Source organism: Helianthus annuus, chromosome 6 (assembly GCF_002127325.2).
Source record: "Helianthus annuus cultivar XRQ/B chromosome 6, HanXRQr2.0-SUNRISE, whole genome shotgun sequence".
NCBI classification, from domain to species: Eukaryota; Viridiplantae; Streptophyta; class Magnoliopsida; order Asterales; family Asteraceae; genus Helianthus; species Helianthus annuus.
Window position 1 is genome coordinate 34923458 of NC_035438.2, and position 24325 is coordinate 34947782.

At 37.4% G+C, this 24325-nt stretch overlaps 3 protein-coding genes across 3 annotated transcripts; all 3 read right to left on the reverse strand.

The window, feature by feature from the left end:
- Positions 1-354: 354 nt before the first annotated feature.
- LOC110865208 lies at positions 355-3576 on the reverse strand. The gene is made up of 2 exons (XM_022114431.2): positions 3150-3576; positions 355-1026 (listed from the first exon to the last, which is right to left on the reverse strand). Exons 1-2 carry the CDS (start codon positions 3470-3472, stop codon positions 606-608), a joined length of 744 nt encoding a protein of 247 aa, XP_021970123.1. The 5' UTR covers positions 3473-3576; the 3' UTR covers positions 355-605.
- A 2086-nt stretch (positions 3577-5662) lies between these two features.
- On the reverse strand, positions 5663-11692 carry LOC110865207 (DNA replication licensing factor MCM2). Its single transcript, XM_022114430.2, has 17 exons — positions 11345-11692; positions 11053-11231; positions 9992-10140; positions 9714-9897; positions 9371-9590; positions 9079-9286; positions 8860-8994; positions 8560-8751; positions 7664-7836; positions 7391-7579; positions 7188-7304; positions 6996-7080; positions 6735-6887; positions 6530-6655; positions 6269-6451; positions 6029-6190; positions 5663-5929 (listed from the first exon to the last, which is right to left on the reverse strand). The coding sequence occupies exons 1-17, from the start codon at positions 11647-11649 to the stop codon at positions 5813-5815; spliced, it is 2877 nt and encodes a 958-aa protein (XP_021970122.1). The 5' UTR covers positions 11650-11692; the 3' UTR covers positions 5663-5812.
- An 8384-nt stretch (positions 11693-20076) lies between these two features.
- Positions 20077-21596, reverse strand: LOC110865206 (histone-lysine N-methyltransferase ASHR2). Its single transcript, XM_022114429.2, has one exon. The coding sequence runs from the start codon at positions 21514-21516 to the stop codon at positions 20302-20304; it is 1215 nt and encodes a 404-aa protein (XP_021970121.1). The 5' UTR covers positions 21517-21596; the 3' UTR covers positions 20077-20301.
- Positions 21597-24325: the final 2729 nt, after the last annotated feature.

The following is a 24325-nucleotide window of genomic DNA, read 5'->3' on the forward strand; positions in this document are numbered from 1 at the left end:
TCGATGTGCGAACACGAACAAGGCATATTTGTGTTCATTCATTTAACTTTAATCGAACAAACGATGGAACAAGAACAATTAAAAGGACATTATTTTGTTTGTGTTTGCTGGTTAAAAAATGAACGTATTGATGTTCACTTATGTTTGTTCGTTAATAGCATCAACAAGAGTTCATAAACGTAAACGAACACATACAAACGTAAACAAACGAACATGATATATTATTAAAATTATACTACTAAGATATGGGGATAAAATGATAAATAACCAAAGAACATATAAATGGACATAAACAAGCGTTTACGAGCATAAATGAACTAACATTATATGTGTTTATGTTCATTTGTATAACTATGAAGCAAAAATGTTCATTTGTAAAGCTAAATGAAGAAAAATACACTTGTTCATGTCCATTTGTAAATTAGATTAATGAACCTCCTGTCGAACGGTTCACGAAACATTCGGTTCGTTTACAGACCTGCTTACATTAGTAGACTTTTCTGAACCAGCAATCATAATATATAGAAATTACAAATACACTGACCATTACATTAACTGTTTTTATAGAAGAACAACAGCCAAGTACCATAATTCCGTTAACGATGTCATCTCGCCTTCTCAACAGGCTTATCATCAATTGAGATGCTGGAGGAATACTTTTTGATTCTTAAGGAAATAAGAATGCTAGAGGAAATGCCCATCATAGGAAACACATATGACCAGATGTTTGACTTGTTTGACTGGGACCCAGTGGAGGTAGCAACAGCGGCACCAGCAAGACTACCAATGGATGTGTTTTGTAAGATCATAGGCAAGCACCCGAGGACGGTTGGAGCCAGAAAATCCTTAAAAAAACGGACATTCGTAGCAGCTAAAGCATAATTGATTATGTATGAGGGTATGGGAGAGAAACGGGCCAGAAGAACAAATTTCCAACCGTCACGTTCGACTCCCCTTGAAAGCACATGGAAATATTTGTTTTCGTGTGCCCACCGTGTCGCAGAACTAGAACTTCGGAAAATAAGCCTGGAAGAAACCTTAAGATCATTAAAATCATTACAAGAAAGATGGAATTTCTTATAAAGAATCGGGTAATATTATTATCATAAAGCATAAATGTTGCTATGATTCTTGCATCAAAGAACCATACTGAAAGACATGACTTACACTAGGGGATTAAGACAAATGTGCGCTTCCCATGATTAGTCAGTAACATACAACATTCAGAATAAAGACATTATGGGCCAACTGACTATACACCACCAAAGACATACATAATGCGTTAAACCATGTTGCAAGGAAACAGATGCATGATATATGGATATCAATATTAATAGATTTAAAAAAGTGAAGAATACAGCGGTTCATTTATACATACATGCATGCATGCATGTATGTAATGTATATATACAAATTGAAAACCAAACAACTAAAATAAGTTGGATGCTTATTATTCATACAATAAGTCAATAACTACGTAAAACTAATCAACTAATACAGCAACTAGAAACTACTAATATATCTGACAAATTTCACAACATGGGAGGTTTGAGGGAAAATACCCATGTGCAAAGAGAGTTGGGTTTTGTTCAGGCACACACCTCCTTTTAGTTATATAAAAATGATAAATCAGCCCTATGTATGCCCGCGTACATGTAAACAACACATATATGGTTGAACTATTTTAAGTAAACAAGGCAAAGATCGAGTCATAAAGAATAGAACATCAACTCAAGCTTAGAGATCAGAAGAAATCAGTATCCAATGAAGCCTGTAAATGTATTAGATTGCCCTTTTAAGTTAAATATCTCTCATATATACAAGCACATACAATTGTTGCATAAGCATGAAATATTTATCCCACGTGTTTGATAGATCAATGAAGCAATACTTAGATTTCAAAGCATGAAACAGTTATGGATCATTTAAATTTCAAAGATCAAATAATATTCTATAATCTCTTCACGAACACTACAAGAGATATTTAGCTCCAAGTTCCTTACTTGTACTATTGTGCACTAACCCTGGAAGCAAAACTGTATGAAATTCATCCATGAGATTCTTCTAGAAAATCTTGGCACATCAAAACTTTGGTAGCAATTTGATGTTTCAGTATTTGATGGTTTTCATAGCTAAGTCCCTTGTAATGATTATGCACCTTAAGGCAGGGGCGTAGCTTTCAAGGGGCCGGAGGGGGCGCCCGACCCCCCGAACTTTTCGCTCAGTAGTGTTATGTATGTACGTTTCGTATAGAATTTTTTAGGCATATACGTTTTCGACCCCCCGGTTTTATAAAAAAAAAATTACTTATATAGAAATTTTAGATCCGGTGACTTCCGACCCCGCGATGTAAATTTTCAAGCTTCACCACTGCCTTAAGGAGCACCGAGCACTCTGCGGTGAGGGAAAATCTATGTTGTCAAAGGCTCACACCGAGGCGCTGAAGCGCAGGTTCAGAGCAGTTTCCGGTCAAATTCCATCCAAAAATGGTATGAAAACCCCGAAATAAGGCTGGAATCAACCTAAAACATCTCTATAACCCTTAAAAATGGTATTTTATGCTATGTGCCTAGCTTATAAAAGCTCTCGCTTTTTAAGCGCTGGCAACACAGAGTCCAAAAAGATCAAGAAATGTCCGTAGGAGAACATGTTATCCACACTAAATATGTTTGTGTCTGGTCATATCTCCAACATTAGTTTCGTGTATTTTCATCGCCTAATTTGCTATTAGCCTTATCACAATATACTTTATTAACTAACCGGAAAAACAATAATACTTATTTGAAACAAAGTACACATAAAAACTTCATACAGTATCCACATTGAAGGTCAAACGTCAGAAAATCAGTTAAGCAACAAGGATCTGCATTTCAACCGAAAATTAGTAACTTCCTATTCAAACAATCTAAACAAGTAATTCTGTTTTGTAAATTCAAATATTACACTTCAAATATAACTAGTTAACTACAATTAAAAGCTCACACACATATAATACATGCAATTAAACCAAATCCCTAAATCTTAGGGCTACAAACTGAACCTCAAAATTATCCAAAATTATTCAAAATCAACCACCTAATTGCAACAGCAAAACATCAAGAACAAGTTAACTACACTTAATTTCTAACAATTTCAGAATGAGTCAATACCTTCCGATCCAAAACGAGAGAGAAGCGCCGAGAACTTTAGCAGAGAAAACACAGAGCAAAGCAGGAAAGAAACCGAACAACAACGAAGCACCAGCCTCAAAGAAGACAGCGTACGGAAGACAGAGAGCAAGTGAGACAGTGTGGATGGCAACGTAGACCGGAATCGCCCAATTACCTAACCGATCTGACATGCGTTTGAAGAGTTCCACAAGTGCTTCTTTGTCCCATGCTGATGATGAAGAACCGTTGATCTTTATTATTGTAAGTAGAACGACCACCGCTGCTGCCGTAAACAAGAGTGCTAACTTCCGACCACCTGTCATCTCTGTAAGAAATGAAGTCTACTCCAGGTCTAAAGGTTCTGTTGATACATCAAGGAAACTGGTTGAATTAGCAGCGGCCAGCCCAGTAGTAGTAAATCAACAATTGTGTAGGCTAAACTCAGGCCCAACTATTTCTTTTAATAATTTAAGTAAACTAGAATACGACCCGCCGCATTGCAGCGGAGATTCTTTAGTTATAACTAAGTCGATTTATGACGCGCACGTTATGTTGAACCTGTCAAATAGGAAAAAAAATAGACGATGTAAAAACGTTCACCCACAAACGCACGTTTCGTCATATTAACTCGCAAAATTTAGAACGAAGCGTAAAACGTTAAACCAAAGACGCTTGTTGCGATGTGTTAAGTCACAAAATTTAGAACGTATCATAAAGCGAAAAATTTGTGGAAAATGAAAACTATAAAGGACCAAAGTTGAAAGTTTGTAAGGACAGATTAAAAAGTTTTGTGTTTAAAGTAAAAAAACAAATTGTTTTAGTTTAAAAGTAATTTATGAAATACTTTTGGGTGAAAAGTAAAAAAAATAATTTTTTTAAAAAACCCCCAAAGCCAAGGTTACAACAACTATATGCATAACCATTTTTTCTTTAAAAACCCCCAAAGCCAAGATTACAACACATAAGTAAAAAAAAATCAAAGTGGTTAAATCGCAAAAAATGGAAACTTTTGAATTAGAAGTTAAAAATCAAATTAATCAAAGGGGTTAAATTGTATAAGATGGAAATTTTTTAATTAGAAGTGAAAAATCAAATTAATCAAAGGGGTTAAATTACCAAAGATTAAAACTTTAAACTTAAATTGTCAAAGAACAAAATTTTTGGGTTAAAAAAGGAAAATTCTTTTTTTTTTTTTGAAAAACACCCTAAGCCAAAGTTACAACTCATATATGCATAAAGATGTTGCTTCTTTATAATGTTTAATGTGCACAATTCGTTTTTTTTTTTTTTTTCTTTTTACATACCAGATCCGGGTATGGAACCGGGTTAGGGCATAATTGGGTGGTAGAGGGAGAAACCAGGTTGGGTCGGGTACGGATTTTACACTCAAAATTAAATATGTACTGTATTCATACCCTATGGATAGAGTCACCTGCCACCTGATCACTGCATCCGGATATTGGAATACTCGGTTTTGGGTTTATTTGGGTGGGTACGGTCCACACCTAGTTTTTTGTGCAAGTAGAGGTACATTCAAAGCACAAGTGACCTAAACACACGACCCCAAACTGATGGTAAAACCGGTTGGTAAAAAAACCAATTCAATTAGGACCGAACTATAGGTTTTAGGTTTAAGGTTTTTGATACAGGAACTGATTTTTTGTTAGCAGTTAAGAACTCAACCATTTTTGTTGGTTGCTTAAAAAGTGGTTACCTGTACAATAAGTATGTATCCAAATTTAACTTTGCACAACACTCCTTTGTTGTAGGCAAGTAAACCGAATTAGAATGTAATAAACTTGACAATGCATTGCGATTATTTGTAAGATTCTCTAGATACGTTAAGAATTTGAATTTTCTATCATATATGTAATGGAATTTTCTAACATTTCTTATATTTTTTTTAAAGACTTTCTTGTGTTTGGCCACGACACTCTCCAAATTGAAGAGCCGCGTTGATCTACTTCGGTCAGACTATGTTGTCTTAACCAGGCCCACGCTGACTTCAGAGTTTGGCTTGGACGTTCTCCGGAAAAACCATACGCCGGCTACTACTTGAGAGTCATGCCACCACAAGAGCAGAATTCTGTAGCGTAACACACAGTAGGATGAAAACCCAGGTGGGCTCGGAATTCAAAGTGACAACCTCGCATAAGACACTTAAATTCTTCATCGTCTTATTACACCAAAAGTGACGGCCCAGAGGCCTTCTAATAACTTCAATCATAAGTTCACAACACATACAATTTGATATAAATTAAAATGCAAAAAAAATGAAGTTCTTTGGGTTAGAAGTAAAAAGTTACGAATTTTTTTTTAAAAACTCCCAATACATGGGGATACAAAACGTCAAAACCATTAAGCAACAACTTGTTGCTAATTTAAGATATGGAAATTATAATCGAATGTATTCGGATTTTATAAAGAAAAAAATACATATAAACTATTGATTTCATATTTTAATTTTAATAGTACGCCATTTTTAAATAAACCAAAAGCAAAAAAAATAACAATAATAAAAACACCTGACTAGTTTAATAAGCTACAAATAGTTGATAATAAATTACTGACAGCTTAATCCAAGTACTTCATCTCATAATGTAAAACTGTTTCTTCCAAATTTCAATGGCAAATTAAAAAGTTTCAACCATACAACACTTGGTTCATCTTACAAGCAGATGCCTTATCACACCTCTTTCTTCATCCAGCTCAAAGTTACCACGCTCGAAATCCGTACTTGTAAAAAACTCCTTCAGATCGGTTATTTCGTAATCCAACGCCTGCACACAAACACCAAACCACAAACAGTCACTCATTCAACTGCCTCCCCATATATTCAAAAAACATACAAAAAAAATTATCTTAAAAATATAAAGTACCCTGTTTTGCAAGTCGGCCACCTTCACATCCACATGTGTAACATCTCTCCTAGACCCGGAAACTATCTCTTCCAAACGTAGCGCCTCTTTCACCAGTTGGTTAAGTAGATGCAACACAATTCCATTGAAATCCTTCTTGAAAGTCATATACTTTTTAAAGCTCTGCACCGTAAAATCATTTTTTAATTTTAAAATCGCGAAAACATAACCAGCTCATAAAAAAATGAAAGTCTGACATACCTTTTGAAGGGCCTTCTGCACTCCAAACTTTTGAGTGGAAATAAACGAGTCAAGCAGAACACGAATGGCCATGTCAACATCTTCTTGAGTGACATGTTGCCTGAGATGCATCCGAGCATGAGCTTCTGACATTCGGATCATTGATTCTATGTGCCTTACAGCTATTGGTACTCCTTGCCCATGCTACACACGTGTCACTTGATTGAAACATAGTACAACCTTAACATCTTAAGCTAAAATGTTTTTCTATTAAAAACTCACCGATGATTCTCTTCTTAATTCGGCATAGACTGTTGTGAGTTTGTCTAAATCAGCATCATGCAACCTTGGGAATACGTTTAACTTGGCGTATGTGATGTACTTCTTTAACATGTCTTGAGAAAGTATCTACAGGTCAAAAGTCAACCAAAAAATTAGTTAAAAAGTTAAAAGAATAACTAACGGTGTCTGTTGTGAATAAAGATACCTCAGGATCTGCTAACATGGCAGTGTCGTGAATATCTTCCTGAGAATTGTTGACCGACTTGTCATCCAAGTTAGCACCTTTCGGTTTTGATTTAAAATGACTATCCACCACAAACGTTGCAAGCATCTCGTCCATGACGGGGTCCACCACGTCCTGCATTAAACCGTTTTACCATGTTAACTACAAGTCTACAACAATATACAAAAACATGAAGGACATGAAGGATATAAAGAGTAGCAGACTGATATAGATATATATAACCTTCACAACACAGAGAACATCGAATCTAGAGACAATTGGATCTGTTAATTCAACATTTTGTGAGAAGTTTTTAGAGGAATCGTATCTGCAAAATAACACAATTTAACAAGTATTAGATTCATTCACATATGAACTTATCAAGCAACAATAACATATTTATATAATTATGCAATTTTAAATATTTTAGCTCACCTTCCTCCAATTGGATTAGCTGCAGCAATAACAGAGCATCGAGCTTGAAGTGAAGTTACAATTCCAGCTTTAGATATGCTTATACTTTGTTGTTCCATAGCCTCATGGATACTTACCCTGATAAAGGTGAAAATACAGATTAGATATATAAAATACTTTTGTGTTAAAAATAAATCTATAAACAAGCAGACAGACTTAATTACCTATCTTGATCATTCATTTTGTCGAATTCGTCTATTAGACATATCCCTTTATCAGCTAAAACAAGGGCCCCACCTTCAAGGGTCCACTCACGTGTGACTGGATCCTTGTGCACTGCTGCTGTAAGACCTACAGCAGAAGCTCCTTTTCCAGTTGTGTAAACTGCCCTTTGACCCGTCTTTTCAACATATCTTCGAAACAAAATTCACAAGAAAATTAAAACCGAATTTGCTTCTTATATGATTAAACGAGTAAAAAAATCAGCCGAAACTTACTTCAAAAACTGAGATTTTGCAGTTCCGGGATCACCCAACAGCAGCACGTTTATGTCTCCTCGCAACCTATGTTTCCCGTTCACATTTTTCTCTTGACCTCCGAACATCGCAAGCGCGATTGCGGTCTTTATATCTTCGTGACCATAGATTGATGGAGCAATTGACTTGACAATCTGATCATTTTCACACATAATCCATATGAGATGCTATGTAACAGACATAAATTCATCAAGGGGTGATCAGAAAACAGAAATAACCAAACCGTAACCGAAATAACCAAAATAACTGAACCGAAACAAAAACTGACGGTTCGAGTTTCAGATTAATAATAACCAAAAATTTTGGTTTGATTTTCAATAACCATTTTCAATAACAGAAAAAAAAACAAACCGAACCAATAAGTTACAATAATAGGCCCAGTTCATATATTTTATGTTTAAGTTTAAATGTTCAAGTGTTTAACTCATGCCAATAGAAATTATTATTTTATTCTTGAATGTTAAGTATTTATAATAAAAGCATTAACATGTTTATTTATAATTGAAATGATTTATCTATTGCCTACAAAATAACAAAATTTAAGATAAACATTAAATTGATCTTCAAAGTATTACAAAAGAAAATGTCTTAATAAATTTTTTGAAGAAACATAAAGAAAGTTAGGTTATGTCAACAATGTTAATTAAAAATGTTAAATTTAATAACTTTGTTAATTAAAAATGTTAAATTTAATAACTTAAATGTAAACATCTAAGTAAGAATCTTAAATTTTGGATTATACTTTTTATTATTGAATTTTAAATAATTTTGTTCCAAAAACCAAAACAACCAAACCGAACCATGCACACTCTTAAATGAATCTTCTCAGTTTTTCTATATAGTTTACAAAAACATACCCTTTCTCCAATACGTGGATCTTTAGACAACCTCTCTATTTCTTCTTTGTCCTCTTGGGTAAGTTTATACGCTGAAAATAAGTCTTGTTTCTTCGTAACATGGTTTGCTTCAATCACTGTGGCGAAAACAGGGAATCCATTTTTGGTGTTCAGTGACAAATCAAAGTTGTTGGTGTAGATTCCCGTAACCTCCTGTGAATAAAAAGGGAAAAAAAACAAAAAAAAAATATTAAGATGTTTACTGGTACGATAAAAGAATCTGAAAAACATTAAGACAGGAACAACTAAAAAGAGTATTACAATCTCTTCCCCAGGGCGAGCACAATCAATCAGATCATTCAAAAGTATCACTTCTTTGTATCGTGGCAATCTGCCAGCTGGAACAATGCCAGGGCTTTCTTGAAGGGTAAGCTTTTGATAATTCCGATATATAGTCTGCCACAAGAAGAGTATAAATGTATAATACAAGAATAAGATCATTTTCTGTGTTAGCAAAGTAAAACAATAAATATAAGTCACCTGCTCAATGTTGACTGTAAACGGTCCCTTTGACTGGCACTCCGGGCAGGAGCCAACTTTCACCTCCGAATATGAATTTTGGAAAAAGGGTCCCAAGACGGCCCCACACTTGTTACAGTCATATTTCACTTGCTGTAACTGAGGAAAAACTCCAGATCTTCGCGTCACAACACCTCCTACGCGAATCATAGTGTTTAAATGGATTTGCCTGAGATTAAAAAAATCGCAAAATGATTTTCAAAATGCATAAGTATTATATATATCAGTTTATAATAAAGAAAAAAGGTAATACCTTATGTTGCGAATTTGGTCATAAACAGGTAAGTTGGTAACTCTGACATAGATTTTTTGTTGAATCTTTGTGTAATTTGGATTTATATTAAATACAACTTTATTAGCAACTTCCTCCATAACCTCAAGAACAGACTGTGGTGCATCTGCCAGCCAGATGGCAATATTTGGGTGGGTGTATATAAACTGTTTATAGTCGATCTCCAGACTGCACTTGTTGACTGCAAATATGGAATGTTTAATTGAATATAAGTATATAACAATCATTGAACCACATGACCTATTATCCAAAAGAGAGATAAACAAAAGAACTTGTATATATAACAAAAAATAAGACTCTTTACCTGCAATCATTTCCCTTATTTGTGTAAGATAATCATGATCATGGGTCTTTGGGTTTTCATAAGTGAGTAAGAATTCCTTGAACTTCTTAGCAATAAAACGACGCACTTCATCTCTAGTAACCCACTCCCTTAGGGTTCCCTGAACACGATACATCTCGAACTCACCTTCATCGTTATCATCATCCTACAAAAAATAGTGCCAAAAAACAAATTATATGATGTGATGCTGCAGCTTGATGAATGAAATACACAGTGTGAAATAAGATTAAAGTGTGTACATCAAACATATCATCATCTGTCTGATCAGTAGTGGGTGGGTCATCACCACCTCCACCGCCGCCACCACCACTGCTAAATGCTGGACTAGGAGGAGGTCTAAAATCAGCTCTAGTCCTCTTTGAAGGACGAATGCTTTCATCATCTGTGTCTGTGAGCATAGATATGAAAACACAGCTTAATCATACATTTAACAATATAAAGAGCGGGCTTACAGATGGGATAGATGACACAACTAGCAACACAAGGTTTATACATGCAATCCAAACCGAACAAGACGATATGATAGACCAACGGTATATCAGAATTGTAATAAAAGATACATTTCTATATGAAAACTGGAGTTTCCTTGCACAAGACAATACTGTATCAAACAATATAAAATACAACTAAAGAGCATACTGAACTTTCAAAGCAAGTTTGACAGGTAATAAGTAATATAATACCACCTAAATAAAAACCAGCAAATAGTCAAACTAAGCTACACGTAATATACAATAAGTTACAGGTATAGCTATAAACCATGTTAATTATACTTCATTACTCTTTCTGCCACCACTTAACAAACATAAAGAACAAATTAACATGCTACCCAGTAAAAAATATATTTTTATATAAATGGTACAATTAACGTTATACTAAAAACCAAATACAGTGCCACCAACACAAGCATCCTTAGTCAAAACCAAACTACAATTAATATACAATAAGTGGTAGGCGTAGCCAGTGTTGTAAAGATCGAGATTAATCGGTAGTTAATCGACTAACTTCACCTAGTTGGGCCAAACATCAGTAATCAGTCAAAGCCAGTCAAAACATGTCATCAAAATCCAATCCTATCAAATTCATAAGTTTGAAAAACTACATATAAAATTCCAACCAAATGCTTTTGAATCATTCTAGCAACGCCTAACTGCTCCAGTTTCCACAAAATATCCAGAAAAAAACATTGTAACAGTAACACAAAGAACAAGTAACCACAGGCATCTAAATAACAGTAAACACTTCAACAATAAAAAATAAATAAAAACAAATGAACACAAAAAGTCGATAATCAACAGACCTTGATCATGAAGCAGATGAGGTAGCTTCCGTTGAGAAGCAACGCCGTCTCTAGCATCAAGTTCCATCTCTGCAGCCCTACGATCAGCCATAATCTGATCCAGATCTCTCTCGTCCTCAAGCGATTCATCCAATCCAACCGATTCATACTGATCGTGCTCTTCCATCCTCCGGTAATCACTGCATCATAAAAACAGTTTATTACAAGTGTTTGTGTGAGTGTGTGTAGATATATGTAAATAAGAGTTTAAAAGAACTTTGAATGTGAAATCGATAGATAACTGACAACTTACTTGATGTAATTATCGTCGTACAGGTCTTCGCCTTCACCTTCACCTTCTTCATCACCGATATCTTCTGGTTCGTCAGGGATGATATCCGGATCGACAGCGGCTTCATCGTCGTCGTAATCTGAGTAGTTTTCCGACGTACGGCTGTTGAACGGAAGCTGATCTGTGTTGAATCCAGCAGAGGTAGGAGAATCTGGTGTGGACGGTGGATTGCCGTTAAACTGACTGGAATTTAGGTTTCCGCCGTGATCTGACGATGACGGCGACTCGTTGGGACGGTTCTCTCCACCGGTATTTCCTCCCGCCATTTCTGTGATAGTGTTAGGGTTGTGAGTGAGGGCACATCAACGCATTTTCCCCCCTTTTAGGTTTCTAGGTTGTGAGTTTTGGCGGGAAATGTTCGCGCCATTGATGGAGACCTAGGTTAGCAGATCCGGCCCAAAATGTCGATGTTGTATACTTGTATGGGTACACGGCCCAAACGCATGGGCTACCCTAATAAAAATTTTAAAAGTGTGTTGTGCGATTCTTTTCACTTTATTTTTTTATTTTATTTTTTAAAATTTATAAAATAGTATTATATAAGCATAATTAGGACTGCAAACGAACTGAATGGACACGAACAAGACCTTGTTTGTGTTCGTCTATTAAGATATATATGTGTTCACGAACTATTCATGAACGTTACCGAACAATTCGTTTTTGTTTGTTAAGGAAATGAATTTATTCGTGTTTGTTTGTTAACTTTAGGAAACGAATGAAAACGAAGGTAATGAATACAAATAAGCCCAAACTAATGTTCATGAACACAAACAAATGTTAAGAACATAATATATAATATACTGACACTTATTAAATATTTTATTTTTCAAAATAAAATATAAAAACTAAAAATACTAATGAACTATCGAACACAAACGAACATGTTACCGAACATTCACGAACATAAATGAACGAACGCGCCCTCTGTTCATGTTCGTTTATTTAACTAAACAAGCGTAATTTCTTGTGCGTGTCCGTTTGTTTAATAAACGAACGAACACAAATTAACTTCTTGCCGAACGGTTTGCCAAACGTTTGGTTTGTTTTAAGCCCTAAGCATATTTGATTCTGGTGTTTCCATATGCATCTAATACCGGTGCTAAAATATAGGGTTTTTCTATACACACCCAATTGAATTTTCATTGTACCATTTTTTAAAATAGCAAATTAATGAATTTTTTTGGTCTAACTAGATGCGTGAAGGGGTATGGTCCCAGATCTCGCGTCAGCATCGACCGCGAGTGACCATTACCCTTATCAAAACCCCCACTAGCTAACAACCTACCTGTGTCCGTGCAGGAACGCGCCGACACAGTGGTTGAATCCAATATGCCCAATGAAGGAGGAGGACTTACCTGGAATATGAGAACGGTATAATGATGCGGCTGGCGCCACATCTGGTGTATGAAAACGGAAGTATTCACAGCGATGCGGCCGAGCACCGCATCCAGTGAACACTTCTATCAATACAAGGAAGCTGGATAACAGCAACGGTCACCACAGACGACGATGCGGCCTGGCACCGCATCTCGCGTATTTCTTGATCAAAGAGTGAGACGCGGGGACATCTACAGTTATCGCGAACAGCGATGCGGCCTGCACCGCATCCTGTCTACTCATCAAGTGGGACTGACACCACAGAGCAAGTAGCACCAATGGCAGCCGCCTGTCAGGTCTACGTAAGCGACAGACTGACGTGGCGTCGTCTCCTCGGCCGACATGTCTGACACACCTGCAAAGGTGCAGCATGCCGTCAGTCTATCCATCCACCTCCTCCTTCACTCCTCGGCTATAAATATCAACCCCAAACCAGGTTTGAGGTATCTCTTCACAACTCTCTCACTACTACTACTATCATACTTTGCTTCCCAAGCAGATTACTGATTCTCACGCCGGAGAGTGGTAACAAGGAGCACCCCCCACCCCATCCTCCTTGTTACGAGTCACGGTTTGTTTCCTTGTGCAGGAGATCAACCGGCAGGCGATCCAGCCAGCGATCCTTGAGAGGAAGGGATTAACCCTTCTTGACGAGACCAGTGTGTTAACTCTGCCCGATTAACCATTGTTTCATCAACGCGTGTGATTCAAGTATAGTTTAGTGGCTTTTTTTATTTAGTTTGGTTTTGTCCGGGATGTTGTTCCCTTTGTTAGGCCTTAGCTAGGTGTTTTTCCGGGGGATCGGTGTAGTTTTTGGGGTATATCCCTGAAGTTCCAATGCCTGATACCTTGTTGTAACTTGCAAAATTTATAGCAAAACATAAAATTCTTTTGTAAATTTAAAATAAATGAAGAGTTATATGGTTATCAATATTAGTTTACTTAGATTATTACTAATAGGTTTTTGTCATATGGATATCAAAGTTTTCTTTTATTAAATATTAAATAATAATATAAAATTCAAAATGTTTGTATTCATTTCATTAGAATATAGAAAGGGGATGACTTTGATTATTAACTAGTTAAAGTTCCGCCTGCGCGTTGCCGCGGGGACCCAATGACTGCAAAACGCGTGTCAGTAACGGCAAGCAAATACCGAATATCAAAATATAAATAAAAATGTCGTGAAAAGGATAGTCAGTCCGTCCTAAAAAACGATTTTAAATAACCAAATATATAATAATAGGACTCACACGTCCTACACGTTGGAAATTCGGTTGTTTTCGGTCCAGTTATTACGGTGCTAACACGTTAAAATATGGATGAGCTCGGTACCGGTAACGGCACCGCAAGTACCGATCCGGAAAATCATCAAAATTAGGTACTGGCACCGAAAATGTCCGGTACAATACGGTATGGGATTTGAAGGTAAAAATCAATAAATATAGGTATTGTGCTAGACCGATGTCAAACCGAAAGTAACAATTCTCAAAACGCCAAAAGGTGGGTACCAAATTGGTAACGAAAATGATTTGGTATAGTAAATTTGGTACCGATACGATACCGGTTTGATTACAGGATTTGATACGATTTGCTCATCAATAATCTAAATATCCAAGTTAATTTTACATGTTACAATTTATTCATTACGTAAAAAGACAAAAAAAATAGCAAAATAAGTTGTTGTGTATATAAAACCTCATTCAAACGAAATACAATTTACTTACTGTGTGTATGAAAAGCAATCTAAACTGTGCAATTACTTGCATTGCTACGTTGCCACAAGATTTGATGAGCTCGGTACCAACCGGTACCAAAAATACCGTTACCGAAATCCCCAAAAGTGGGTACCGGTACCGAATATACCCGGTACAACACGGCTTGATACGGTTGGTACTGGTACTGGTACGACACCGGTATTTGAGGGTAAAACCCGATGAATAACGATGCCGAACGGATACTGAAAATACACTCAGTTTGGTAAATTTAATACCGGTATCGGTACCCGCTACTACTCATTTATTTCTATTTTTATTACTTTTCATTAAATTCTATTTTTAATATTTATTTATTATACTGTTCATTCACTTGAATTTTTAATATATAGGTAAATTTTTATTACTTTTAATTAAATTCTATTTTTAATATTTATTTATTATACTGTTCATTCACTTGAATTTTTAATATATAGGTAAATGCTTCAACTGACTTGTACCAAAGTTATATTAAGGGTGTACGGGGCGTTCTCGGGGAAGGGTTGCGGTGACCCTTGTCCCCGATCGGGAACACCGCCGCCATCAAAGCGGGGACCCGAATCGGGGGGGTCATCCGGCGAGGACTTACCGCGTGGTTTGGCACATGTTTCGAAATAATACCGTTGTCAAACGGTCAATTTTATAAAAAAAAAATTCAACTTTTTTAAACAATATATATCTAACCAACCTAAATCAATTTTTTTACCACACTCACCACTCTCAAACTCACACCAAAACTCTCAAACTCAAATCTTTCAAATACAAAATGGATTCCAAGCTTCCGTTTCTTTCTACCCTACCCGACTTTCCCGACGATGGAGATGCATCGTCAAGCGATAGTAGCTTAATTTTCTTCCAAAATCTCATCCAACAAGCGGAGCTACTAGACACGGCATCGTCTAGTAAAAAAAATTATGTCCGTCGAGATCGTGAGGGGGGCCATGAGACACTCATGGCCGATTATTTTGATGAAAATCCAAAATTTAATGACGATACTTTTCGTCACAGATTTCGTATGTTCAAGTCTTTGTTCCTAAAAATTGTTAGTGACGTGGAAGCGTATGACGAGTGGTTTAAAGAAGGCTTAGACGGGAGAATGAAGAAAAGTTTTACACCGTTGCAAAAGGTTACTTCGGCAATTAAACAACTTGCAACCGGTAACCCACCAGACGAGGGGGACGAGTATTTAAATATGTCTGAAAGGACCTCTCGTGAGTGCCTTGAATATTTCTGCGAGACGGTCTGTAAAAAGTATGGCGGTGAATTCCTACGTAGACCAACGAGCCACGACGTCGCGCTATTGTATGAGGCTCATGAGGAGAGGCATCACCTACCTGGTATGCTGGGTAGTCTGGATTGTACACACTTCGTCTGGAGAATGTGCCCCACAGAATTGCGTGGACAATACATGAGAGTCGATCATCAATACCCGACGGTTATGTTAGAAGCGGTGGCGTCTCAAGATTTGTGGATTTGGCATGCTTTTTGTGGCCCGACGGGTTCACAAAACGACATCAACGTGCTGCAACAATCTCCATTATTTCTTGCTCAACGAAACGGAACGGCGCCAAATTGTCCATTTCAAGTGAACAACCACTTATACAAACGCGGGTATTATCTTACTGATGGGATCTACCCTACCTGGTCCGTGTTTGTGAAGTCTTTTCCATATCCACACGACCCGAATGAAAAAAAGTTCAAGAGGCAACAAGAGGCCGCAAGAAAAGATGTGGAACGGGCGTTTGGTGTGTTAAAGTCGAAGTGGGGAATACTAAATCGTCCAATGCGTTCGAAAACGGTGAGAAAGATAAGGTCCATCGTGTATACGTGCCTTATTTTACACAACATGATTATAAAAGACGACGGAAGGGGATAGCACCGGTACATATTCAAGATCCTCCAGTCGAACCCGTCTTCGATGATACAGCTTATACGGAGCTCATTGACGAAGACACGCATTGGAGACTAAAACACGATCTCGTTGAGCATCTCGGAAGTTTATATATGCCTCACCTTGAAGTTGATTCGGACGACGAGTAGTTTGTTTTTATATTTTTCTAGTTTGAATGTATTTTTTTTCTAGTTTGAATGTATTTTTTTTTAATTTAATGAAATGTCTTTTATTTAATTTTTATTTTTATTAATAATTTTTTTTAATTTGTAATCATGCATAATTTTACAAAAAAAAAAAAAAAAAAAAACCCAACTCCCCTAAGAGGGGAGTGCCGCCATCAAAATGGGGTGTTAGGGGAGTTTAAGATGGGAGTTGACGTGGCACTGATTGATTGGTTGGGCGTAAGAGATGGGACTCACCTCTTAGGTGAGCACCCCTTACACCCTAAGTAGTAAAAAATTGATTTAAATGTCATTTTAGTGAGTCATTTTCTAAATTTAGTCCAAATGTTTCATTTTCCGTTTATGGGTCTAAAAAGGTTTCACTGTTGCCATTTAAGTCTACTGGGTTAACATCATCCATTTTTTCTGTTAATGAGAATGGCAATTCAATTATTTTATATGTAATTCTGATAACTAGAAGAGTAATCCGGCCATATAAAATGACAGTGGGTTAATTAATATATGAATGGATAAAGATACAGATTGTCACATCCCATCATCCAAAATATTAGTAACTATCACTTGATTAAAACTTAGTATTACAATAGAATAAAGATTAGTTAGTAATAATAAATTGAAAGTCAAAGTTTAGACCCTTAATTTTACAGACATTTTTTTACATTGCTTCGTTCTTTTATTAACGTTTAGTGACCAACTCTTTTCTTTTCGTTTCTATAAGGCTCACAATTTTTAAAGGTAGTAAACCACCATCCAGCGATCAAGTCAATATTCAACATATGACCAAGTATCTATTATATCAACTACATAAAATGTATAGTATATAGAGAGACGTGTGGAGTTGGGAGGACACAATGAATTGTATGGAGCCAAATCCAAATATACGTCATCAATATCACATGTTGAATAATTTAATAACGTAAGCATTTTGATTCCATCAGCCTATGGTTTAAAAGGTTGAGTGGACAACAATCAAAGTTTGAAACATAATAAAATTATGGTCAAATATCAAAGCTAGAGGTAAATAAATCCATCATTACTAAAGCTAAAGTATAGTGTGAGAACCAGGGTTGTTCTATGTTTTTTAGAGACACTAAACAAACTATGAAGTGAAGGCCCTAATTTCATCGATATACCCTCTTTCAATCCCAACGTCATGGGTGATTGCGATGGGAAGTGGGGACGATGATTTGTGACTGTATTTATGGGCTTTAGGTTGCTAAATAATGATCATTCGGTCGATGGTGGTTGTGTTGTAATAGCAGGAAATCAAGGCGAAATGGACTTTAAAACATGATCTTTTTTTGCTAAACAATATTTATTTTGGACTCCTATAAAAACTTTCTAAAAACTTGAAGGCCCTAATTTTTTGGTGGCCCTAGGCCCGTGCCTAGGTTGCCAAGCCTATGGAGCCGGCCCTACTGAGAAGGGTAAGATATGGACAGTCTTACCTCTACCCCGTAGCAATAGAGAGATTGTTTCCAGTGATACCTCCGGCTCGATAATAGTTTTGCATCAAGTCTTGGACATAGACATATAACACTTAGCAATTAGGGGTGCAAACGAGCCGAGCCGAGCCCGAGCTCGACCAGGCTCGAGCTCGTTTAACATATGAAAGCTCGAGCTCGCTCGATTCGAGCTTTATTTCTAAGGCTCGAGCTCGGCTAGAAGGTAATTTTTCAAGCTCGAGCTCGGCTCGGGCTCGACTCGTTTAGTATTTATTAATTAATTTATATTAATTATAATTATTATTATTATACATATAATTAAGTTATTTTTTTATATTTATATAAATAATTATTATTATATAAATATATGTTTAATATATTAATAAAAAATATATAAACAAAAAGCTCGTTTAAGCTCGCGAGCCGGCTCGAGCTCGATAAGCAAAGCTTGGGCTCGAGCTCGTTTACTAAACGAGCTTGTTTTTTAAGCTCGGGCTCGAGCTCGAGCTCGTTTAAGCTCGGCTCGTTCAAGCTTTTTTTCGAGCCGAGCTCGAGCAGCTCGCGAGTAGCTCGGCTCGTTTGCACCCCTATTAGCAATCAAGAAAAAGACCGATTAGTGCATGTACCTCTTTGTCTTTCGGCTACCAACGCCATCACATGATGCATGATTAATTATCCGCCGTTTTTAACGTTATTTTCACGAAATAAGTAAAATAACATTAAAATTAGTACAATTTCACTTTTGGCCCCCGAGGACCCACATATATACACATTATCTGTGCACACCGCAAGCGGGACATCTAAAATAATGGTCAAATCGGGGTAAGATATTGTTTGTGGAGACCGAATTCACATCGAAATATTTCTTATTGCAATCATGATTAATGTGAATTTAAAAGGTTGCTAATTGTATGTTGGATAGGGTTATCAGGAAGGATAGTATATGTTGTCTTATGGTGATGGTATGTTTGGCTTTGTCAATACATGTCTAATAAATTCAAATGGATTCATCCTTGGATTTGGTGTATGTAGGCTCATAGGAGCGATACACGGCAACTATGATTAATAGTCATGCCCAAGAGCCACACACATAAAGTGCTTGCTCGCTAATGTGCAAGTGGTAACGACAAACATCATTAAAGTGCTATTGTGCTCAATTACTACATCATTAAAGTGCTATTGTGCTCAATTACTTAGTCGGATGTAGTGGCCTTACCCCAATCGGCATGGTCTAATCATGTAAGGTCCTAATGACAAAATTAGTATCTCCAATGAGGTTTTACGATGATGCACATATTTTAATGAGAAATAACGATTAAAATCATGTGCTAGAGATGATCAAACAAAGATAAGAGCATCAGCAATTGGAGGGTGTGGGATAAAGCCCCTTTATCACGCCACGTCAGCATCACATCAGACAGGAGGCGTTAAGGTCCCTTCCCTTAACTTGCAGGGTGTGGGATAAGGCCACCTATTAAACAAAATTTAAAAAAAAAATTATTGACTAAAATGATGTGGGCCCCACCTGCACATAACCTTCTTCCTCGTTACCATGGTGGCGGACAAACGGTGGCACCCCTGTTTCACAGTGGCGGTATAGGTGGTGGCGCCCCTCCAACGCTATCGGTGGTGAGGTGACAGGGGTGGTGCTCTCCACGCCGTCCAACCTAATGCATTTTTAAAGGGTGTTTTTTGAGGTGTGACATGGCATTGCCCAACCAATCTAATGTTTTCTCTCTCTTACCCTATTCACACAACACACATATCTCTTCTCTCTCCAACCTTCTTCCCTCCAATTTTCCTCACATACATTACCACAATGTGGATGCTATAAGTACAATAAGAGACGAAAATGATAAGATCGTTTAAAACGATATGTATGACTGGGACTACACTAGAGGATATAGTTAAGATGATTTAAACATGAAGTTAGTTAGGAATTGGTAAAGGAACTATGACAAAACTGGACGAACTTATTTCCCTAGTGTGTGCACTTTTTACGATATAGTCATTTTATTATCCATTTTAGAGTATCTTGCAATGAACACAAGTAACACCAACTTTATAAATCATTTCAAAAATACATTCTGACACAACAAGACCATAAACCCTTCAGTCAATTCTCCATTAGCTAATGACTTGTTTGTTGCTTCATCTCTAAATCAAAATTTCAAAATGTTGGTACCAACACATATGCCATCAATGTGCATAAACTTGTATCATATAAAACCTAACATCACAGGTTCTTACAAGCAAGATTCATCTTTCATACCTGATCAAGCTTCTTAAAACCGCCACAAACATTGCATTCCATCACACCACTAGTTGTACCAACCGACGGAGGCAGGGGAGCAAGCGTGCCCCAACAATTCGTCCGATCACACATGTAATTCAAAAAGAAATACGCATGCGGAAAATCATCATCCCCTTTCATCACATCACCATCTTCACCTTCCATTCGTTCATCAACATCCTCATCCATCGTACCTTCCTCGTTTCCTTCATCATTTCCCTCATCATCGTCCATCGCCAACTCATCTCCATCACTCTCCGACCAACCCGCCTCGACTTTACACCGATCACAATCACAAACAAACCCGTAATCCTCCCTAAGCCTCTTCTGCCTCTCTGAATACTTCCAATTCACTGGAAAATAACTCAAACACACTTCCCTCCCTTGTGGAACATCATGAATCATCCTGATCACCATCTCAGTGTTGTTATTCAACGATGATGATTTATCCGCATCAAGATAATCAAACCTACAAGCATTCGGAAGACAGTCATGGTTAAAAAACGACGCGACCGGATAAATTCCATACGCTCTAACCGATCTATCGGCATTCTGTTCCGAAAACGGCTCCATTAATCCAAACGCATTTAACTTATCTTTCGCTAGCAAAACCTTAGTAAGCTCAATAGAAAACCCAAACTGGACCGGCAGTGGAGGACACACAGAACAAATAACCGAATTAATAAAACTAGCATCAGATTCCGAAACGACGTCAGATTGAGAAGCAACGGAATTAACAGAATCAACAGATCCTTGAAGAGACAACAATGTCTGAAACTTCGATTGAGAAACAATGGCTAAATTATACGCAGAAACAACAAACCGAGTCTGGATCTGAACGTCTAGTGGTACACGGTTGCTGGAAAAGTAATCACGGAGGCGAATTAGGGTTTGGCAAACCCAGGGGGTGTGGGAGGTGGTGGAAGCGGCGGATTGGCAGGCTAGGGTGCAGAATTGGGAGGCGCAGGTGGAGCAGGTGACAGTTTGCGGTGGTTGTGAGATGGTGGTGAAGCAGTTAGAGCAGTATGGGTTGTTGTTGAGGTGGTTATCGGAGTGAAATGGTAGTGCGGAGTAGAGGAGGATAGGGGAGTCGCGGAGGACGATTTCGCCGCCTTTTATGGGGCGGAGAGCTACCATGGCTCTTCCTCTTCCTGGTACCTCCGTCATTCCAACGGTCGGCGTCTCCATGATTATTTTGATAGTTGCAGATCCTAGGGTTTTACAGGGGTTTTTATCATACAATTGATTAAAGTCTACAACCCTAATTTGTGAGTTGGGAGAGAGCTTAAAAGCAAATATAAAAAATATTATTACTTTTTTACCTTTGTCAACGAACCACCACCACCATCCCATTGGCATAAAAAAAAATATTATTGTTTTAGACTTTTAGCAAGTGTGACATTATTGTTTCTTAGGGTGGTAGGGGCGCCGAGCGGCAAACCATGTGGGGGGTAGTTTTGCCGAGCGGGGTAACGCTGCCGGCTCTTGTTCGGTGAACGGTGACTACTCACCGATAAGAGAGGGGGTTAATGGTGGGCCTCACTCTCTTACAACCAATCACACATTTATTTATTTACTTATTTTAAAGAAAAAATTGTTTAGTCTTTGAGTGTAAAATTGGTAGTGAAGAGGGGAGTTGATTATTTATTTTAAAGAAAAAACTTGTTTGGTGAAGAACCCTATAGTGTTTGAGTACAAAATGGGTAGTGAAGAGGGGAGTTGACATGACATGAGGTGCTTGGCTAGGTGAAATGTTTATCACCCCCCATTTGTTTGAGCACCCATTCCACCCTTACAAGTTAGTTATCCAAATTACAAACGAAGTGAAATGAAGAGTAGCAGGTGACTCGGTGTCATTTCGTCTTTGTGTCACCTTTATCAAATTTTGGTGTTCTCACACGTGTAAAGGAAACATGAACACGTGTGTAAACAATGCACTGTTATTTGTTCTATGATGTGCGTGAAGTGTATTATATTTTTAGGTATATATTTTAAGCCCTTTTTACACTTTTAGCCAAATTTTAAATTTATAAAACACGATATCTACTAACACTAAACACACATATGGGCAAGAGCACCCAACGTGGACGTAGTATAGTGTTGGTAAGATACCGAGGTCGTCCAAGGACACAAGAGCTTTTAGTACCGGTTTATCCTCAACGTCTAACCAAATCAAAATGTTAGAAAAAAATTTTAAACTAGGAAAATAAAACTAACTAAAATGCTGAAAAATAAAATAAAAATAAAACAGATAGACAAGATGAATCACTTGGATCTGACTCGTGTGTAGTGTAACCTTTGATTATTTTTGCACTTTTACACTTGTTTAAGAGATTATCTTAGTTATTGTAGCAGGGCCCCTCTTTTGAAGGCGACGTTACCCTCAACCCATTAGTTTGAGTCAGCAATGATACAATCCTAAAGGGTCGGATTATTGAAAGATAATTAATTAAGTTATCAATGCATAATGTGGTAGACCCCTCTTTTGAAGGCGACGTTACCCTCAGCTAAGTAGTCTGAGTCACCAGGGATACAGTCCTAAATAGCTGGGTTAAAGTTTTAATAGTATTTTAACTTATGAGGGGATCAAAGAGTTTGGACCCCCGCCATCCAATACCTTTGGGTATTGAAGGAGGTCCTACTAAATTTGACCCAGGTCCTTTGCAGGATCTATACACTGAACAATGGCAAGACTCTTACCAAACCGTTCCCTTAACCCCCGACCAGGTAGCCAACATACCTTCATATAGACCGTGGAGATATGAATGGTGAAAATCTTTTATTTTATATAGACAGTAAAATAATGCCAAGACACTACGGACAAACGATAAGGAAGAATCACCTTCAACATAAGAAACTAGTAATTAAAGTCATTAATACAAAACCAATTAAAAAGTGCAAAAGATTAAAAATAAAAAGTATTACACTAAACACTTGTCTTCACCAAGTGATGTAAGAGACTTAGGCAAACATGGCCTTTGATTGTCAAGAACTCTTACGATCAATCTTGGATCCCGAGACGACTCACACACTCTATGATGGACAATGGATGATGGTGGTGGATGATGGTGTTGTGATGGTGGTGGGTGGTGGGTGAAGTGTGAGAGAGGTGGTGTGCTAAGGGATGAGTTGCAAGAGCTCCAAACACTCCTATTTATAGGCTGAACAGAAGCTCGGGCACGGCCCCGTGCTCGCTGGGCACGGCCCCGTTTTCATCTGACACTCTCTCTCTTCATTAATTGTAATTCGCAATTATATAAATGCGCCTGCATCAAGTTGACCACGTCCCCGTGTCCGCTGGGCACGGCCCCGTGGTGGGCAGTAGAAGCTTCTATATGTTTGTCTTTTCTGCTGCTTCTTGGGCACGGCCCCGTGCTTGCTGAGCACGGGGCGTGTTCAGTCTTCTGTTTTCTTTGTTTTGCTTGGGAAGATGCTGTCGGGGGGTCGGGCTTGTCACTTTTGTTCCTTTTCTTGTATTTATGTTAGATTTTGCTGTCTTTTTGCTTCTTTTGTTATTTTGAGCTCATTTAATCCTGAAAATACAAAAGGAAGACAAAAGCACACTTTTTTCCAACATTAGTACTAAAAAAGGATTAGTTTTAAGCCATAATTGATGTAACTTATATGTTGCATTTTGTGCACATCATTCTAGTACGAAGGCAACATATCGTGTCCATGCTCACACAACCACAGAGCTACATTGGATTATGTCTATTATATATAAGTTTTGTATTCAGGTTACTAGTCCTCTCTCATTATGGTGTGACAACATCATAGTTACTTACCTAGTAGCTAACCCATTCATCCATTAGTGTATAAAACAGAGAAAGATTGATTTGCATTTTATGCATGACATGACATGGTTATAATGTTGGAGTATTTCTAGTGGTCAGTCATGTCATATAGGCTCGAATTGGATATCCAATTGCTTTGATTTGAATTATTCGAAGAGTGCCTTATATAGATATTCCACATATAAAAAAGATGGACAATCAAC

Excerpts from the sequence above, each read along its gene's own strand:
- LOC110865208 (XM_022114431.2), bottom strand. The coding sequence starts at position 3,472 with ATGACAGGTGGTCGGAAGTTAGCACTCTTGTTTACGGCAGCAGCGGTG. Across the intron at positions 1,027-3,149 it reads CTCTCGTTTTGGATCGGAAG|GCTTATTTTCCGAAGTTCTA; the intron begins GTATTGACTCAT and ends GGTTTCTTCCAG.
- LOC110865207 (XM_022114430.2), bottom strand. The coding sequence starts at position 11,649 with ATGGCGGGAGGAAATACCGGTGGAGAGAACCGTCCCAACGAGTCGCCG. Across the intron at positions 9,287-9,370 it reads GACCAAATTCGCAACATAAG|GCAAATCCATTTAAACACTA; the intron begins GTATTACCTTTT and ends TTTTAATCTCAG. Across the intron at positions 6,656-6,734 it reads CCATGTTAGCAGATCCTGAG|ATACTTTCTCAAGACATGTT; the intron begins GTATCTTTATTC and ends TTTGACCTGTAG.
- LOC110865206 (XM_022114429.2), bottom strand. The coding sequence starts at position 21,516 with ATGGAGACGCCGACCGTTGGAATGACGGAGGTACCAGGAAGAGGAAGA.